Source organism: Pecten maximus, chromosome 13 (assembly GCF_902652985.1).
Source record: "Pecten maximus chromosome 13, xPecMax1.1, whole genome shotgun sequence".
Taxonomy (NCBI): Eukaryota; Metazoa; Mollusca; class Bivalvia; order Pectinida; family Pectinidae; genus Pecten; species Pecten maximus.
The window spans coordinates 10,926,706-10,931,505 of NC_047027.1; the positions used below are offsets into that span (position 1 = coordinate 10,926,706).

Sequence of the window (4,800 nt, forward strand, 5' to 3'; positions counted from 1 at the left end):
ACGACAAACGACAATCACTTTATTCATTGCATTTTGATGTATCCAATCAATGAATATAAAAATAGGAAATGACGTCAAACATCCAGGATGAAAATCGATGAAATACGAAATTTCAACTTCATTCTGTTAAACAGAAATAAAAAAAAAAAATCTCTCTCTCTCTGTTTAATAATAACAATGATAACAAGAAGACAATTGTAAATGAAAAATAAAATAAAAAATAAAAATCAATAGCACATAACATTAAAAAATCAATAGCAGATAAAACAAAGCAAATAATGATATTCGTGACGTTAAAAACATGCATAACAAGATCATCTAATGCTGAAATATATGCAACACATTTGAACAAATAAATATTTGGTTGTCTTCTTCCACTACGTTTCTGGAGAATGAAACATTACTCTCAAACATTATGAATATTATTTGAAAGTAGTTATTCAATTTGCTTTTAAAACAATCACAAAATATTTCATACCGTACCAAAATAGCTAGATGGCATGTCTTCGTTCAATTGACCATATCATAGAAAGCAAATCTACATTTCTAAAGGATTAGTTTAAAATAGACAACACATCATTTAGAAGCATTTGGACGTCTTTGATATCAACATACTGTATCATTAAAGGAGCAAAGGATCAAAAGGAAAACAGTTTGGAAAACCTTTTATCTAACCAAGGTAGACAGCGGAGTGTCCATTTTGTCACTCTCTGAGACTTTACGCAAATTCCAAATCCTATGAAATTTCTCATCATCAAGGGGGAAGTAATGTGCAAAATCAAATAATAACTTTGCATTTACTATAAGTAAACGATATGCCCCACCCCCCAATCCCAAAAAACGTTGAGACGAATAATTCATGATTTTATCAACAGAAAACTTTACAGAGGAAACAACACCGGTACGATGGTTTGGTTGGTTTTCTAGTTAAAAATAATTTAAATATACATTATTCCACATTTACATATCACAAATGATAATATTGCAACGCCGAAGTTAATACATATAACGCTGCAGGCACTACTGCATCTTTTCCTTTTGCAGCTTTTATACATATTACAAACAGTGAGTCAGTGAAATGATTTTATCTAAATCTAACCTTTCTTAGATTTACTAGAGATTTACACTATGATAAATTATTCGTTACTGAACGTGTAATTGTTTAGGTTAGACAGTTATTATAATGATGGCCCATCGTCGTCGTCCCCATGGTTACTGTACTGATGTTATGATTGGTCACTGTAGACGACATTTTCTTTATCACACTTCTTCCTTGTAAATTTATGTATTGAATTTTAAATACAATTTTGAGTGTTTTGTCATTAAAAAGAATCACCAGAAGACGTCATGATCCGATTGTTTCTACTTATGATGAAGGGGTCACTGTCCTGCTCAGCCGAGGTAACGCATCACGTCCTAAAATGTATAAAACAACCTGTCACAGCTTTCTTAACTTCAACGTAGGTTAGTGATGTCGATGACGGTTTTACCGTTCACTAAGAACATATCTCAGTATTTGAGTTCACTATAAAGTGCGATAGCAAAAAATATTTCAGAAACTGTAATAGTAAAGGTAGTATTGTAAATACACATACATTTGTGGTCTACATGCTTTGACTTAAATTCTGTCGTGCATAACACCGTAACAATGTAATGTTAGGTATCACGCACCTTTCCAACAATGACAGAAACATTTCACGATTTTGCATTCCACCATAGATATAATTGAATATAAAACTAAGCTTGTATTACACAAATCTATGCAACCGAGGAAGTTGAATTCACCTGACATTTTAAACAGTAATCGTACGTTACTGGTTTTCGTTTCTTTTGACATTGATCAAGGTGTATAACAGTATAATATATACCTGGTACTTGTTGTATCCATTCATCTACAAGATCGGCGGGGAACATTTGACGCAGGTGTTGATAAGGATCTGGATAACCTGTCTCCTGTATAGGTAACTTTTCACCTGTTAAAGAAATGCATGCTAAAGATGGTATATCTCTAACAGCATATACGGACTACTTCACGATTAGATGAAAATAATTACACCGACTGTACAAAATAACTCAATTTACACGAACATATCAAAAACAAGTTATGACAGCGTCCTGTTAATGATTAGCCATGACCGTACACAATAAAGACAATAAGAATAAAAGAATAATAAGATCCTCAAAGGTGTTGAGTGTGGTAAATGTATGAAGTGTGTAACTTTTGATTTTGTGTATCATTCTACAGTAATCTTTTTGCGTCTAAGATGTTTTTTGTTTAAATATGTCGGCAAGATAAAATGACATGCTTACCTCCCTTGGACCACTACAGATATCTTATTACTCAAATATGTCTTCATCTCAGTATATCGTTTACCTGATACTTGTTGTTGTATCCATTCATCCACGAGATCGGCGGGGAATCGTTGTCGCAGGTGTTGATAAGGATCCGGATAGCCCGTCTCCTGTGTTGGTAGCTTGTTACCTTTTGAAGAAATACATGTTAAAAACATCACATTTACATCGCCGACTGGATATACAGACTGTGTCTTAGAAAAATACATAAAATAACACCCGCGGTATGGTCATAGATATATAGGCGGAGCATGAACGAATTTTCTTGTGGGTCAATTTATCATTTATCTACATGAAGTTTTCAAACTGAAAAAACTCGAAGTTGCTGAGGGTGGTAATTGTGTAAAGTATGTAACTTATGATTTTGTATCAAACTACACAGAAACCCGCTCTTGTTTACATTCGATACTATCTTTAAATATGTCGGTAAGATAACCAATCGATATGATAAAATTGCATGATTACCTCCCTTGGGCCACTACATATTGTATTACTCATAGTATACATATGACTTGATTGATTGTAAATTATAACATTATTTCATTCATATCTTCAATAATTGATAACAAATCAAGAATGTATTTTTGTTGCTCGACCCGTGCTAGATCTTATTGTTTTTATCAGTTATAAATATACATACACCAAATACAGCATACAATTTGCATATTTACGTGAAGCTAATTATTCCTAATACCCCGACAGCTTTGGTATATAAGTCAATAATTGTTTTGTTTTTGACAAACAATTATGATCATTTATCACTATTGCCTTTGCATCAACCAGTCGTAACTAAACATTTTTACGTTAATCAATCAGTGATTTATGTAAGACTTCGTATAAACCGAGAGTTCCCGGTTCTTCAAACAAGTGAAAGGATAAGATTGTTGAAATGTGGTGTGAGGAGGAATCACCTTATACGTTTGAAATACATATTCAAATAAACATTGAAGAGTAAATAACTTACCTTCAGCCATAACGTGGTATTGATCGATGATAACTTGAGGTGTAATGCCGCAAACCTGTTGGGGGTAATATAGAGTTACATGATATCTTTTCTTCATATTCTGTTCGGACATACACAATCTAATTAAAATCTAGATGGTCATTCTCACTACTTTATATATAACGTAGTGAGAATGACCATCTGGATTTTAATCAGATTGGGACATACAGATCAAATGGTCCCGATCAGCAATTAGTCTAGAATGTGTCAAAAGTCCATGCATTGAAAATGGATGAAATGTATTCGGGCAATTCGACTGAAATTCAGAATACATTCAAGATTGTAAGATTTTGTTCATTTGAACTCAAACATCCCGCTTTGGCTAAACATGTTTTCTTTTAATAAAGAGCGAGAAGTTCACGTACTTGTTATCAAAAAGTATTTCATAAATTACAGACAAATCATCCCTTCGTCTGATCTCGTTTTTACACATTTGTTATAATAAGGACGTGTCACAAAGGTTTGTTTACTTAATATCTGACGACCTACGAGTGATTAAATAAGTAATTATCTGAAGGCGAGTCGCTTTGAAGCAATGTGACGTTTACAATACAATCTGTATGTGTCACGTGACGTAATGCGTCAGGTTACAGGTAGTGTCCGTTCCACCATTGAAATATGTGCATGTTCCATGTGGTAAATAAATGTACTGGATAATGGATTATCATTAGTTAATATTGGATTTACGGTGATAAAATGATAACGTGTCATATTTCTATGGATTTATATCAGAGGGAATCGTCAAATTGGGTAGGTACACGGGAATAAACAATGATCTATGTGACTGAGTCCGCCATTTTGTAACATATTTTATGTAATATATTAATGATTGGTGTCTGTATTGCGGGTGATATCTGATAAAAACATTTTAAGGGAACATTGAAAATGCTACAATTAACATGTGAATATTGTATAGAAGCATTTTCACTTGCAAATAGAAAGTTTTAACACGTTGACAGATTATGCAGATTTCCAAATGTATGTGACCTGCATTGAAACAAGATACAGAAATGTCCTGTATGTATGGCGTGGGAATATTTGGCACTCCGCGGTTGTATATACAGGTAGTCGGCACTGAGAACAATGACATAGACAGCAGGGTATATATGAATCTAATTTAAATATAGATTGTCATTCTCACTACGTTACATGAACATCTAACAACATCCCATATGGGGTCACGTCAGGGTGACCTTTGAGATATGTGTACAGTTGAGTGTAGACTAAAGGTTACACAAAGTGCACTCCGAGTGCACTCCGTTTGGACTTGGAGTGCACTCCGTTTGGACTCCAGGTAAACTTGGAGTGCACTTGGAGTGCACTCCAAGTTTACCTGGAGTCCTATCAGGCCCCAATCCTACCTGGGTCCACATGTATCACGTGTACCTGTAACCAAGTACATGTATACATAATGTTTATAGATAGATGTATACTCTTATACATTT

At 34.0% G+C, this 4,800-nt stretch overlaps 1 protein-coding gene across 1 annotated transcript; it reads right to left on the minus strand.

Annotated features, from left to right (window-relative positions):
* Positions 1-261: 261 nt before the first annotated feature.
* Positions 262-3,433, minus strand: LOC117341136. The gene is made up of 4 exons (XM_033902983.1): positions 3,317-3,433; positions 2,375-2,482; positions 1,869-1,973; positions 262-1,416 (listed from the first exon to the last, which is right to left on the minus strand). The coding sequence occupies exons 1-4, from the start codon at positions 3,426-3,428 to the stop codon at positions 1,367-1,369; spliced, it is 375 nt and encodes a 124-aa protein (XP_033758874.1). The 5' UTR covers positions 3,429-3,433; the 3' UTR covers positions 262-1,366.
* Between the last annotated feature and the right edge of the window lie 1,367 nt (positions 3,434-4,800).

What these genes read in the sequence shown, in the direction of transcription:
- LOC117341136 (XM_033902983.1), bottom strand. Translation starts at nt 3,428, where the DNA reads ATGTCCGAACAGAATATGAAGAAAAGATATCATGTAACTCTATATTAC. An exon ending in ATACCACGTTATGGCTGAAG is followed by an intron (nt 2,483 to 3,316) that starts GTAAGTTATTTA and finishes TTTCTTCAAAAG; the next exon opens with GTAACAAGCTACCAACACAG. An exon ending in GATACAACAACAAGTATCAG is followed by an intron (nt 1,974 to 2,374) that starts GTAAACGATATA and finishes TTTCTTTAACAG; the next exon opens with GTGAAAAGTTACCTATACAG.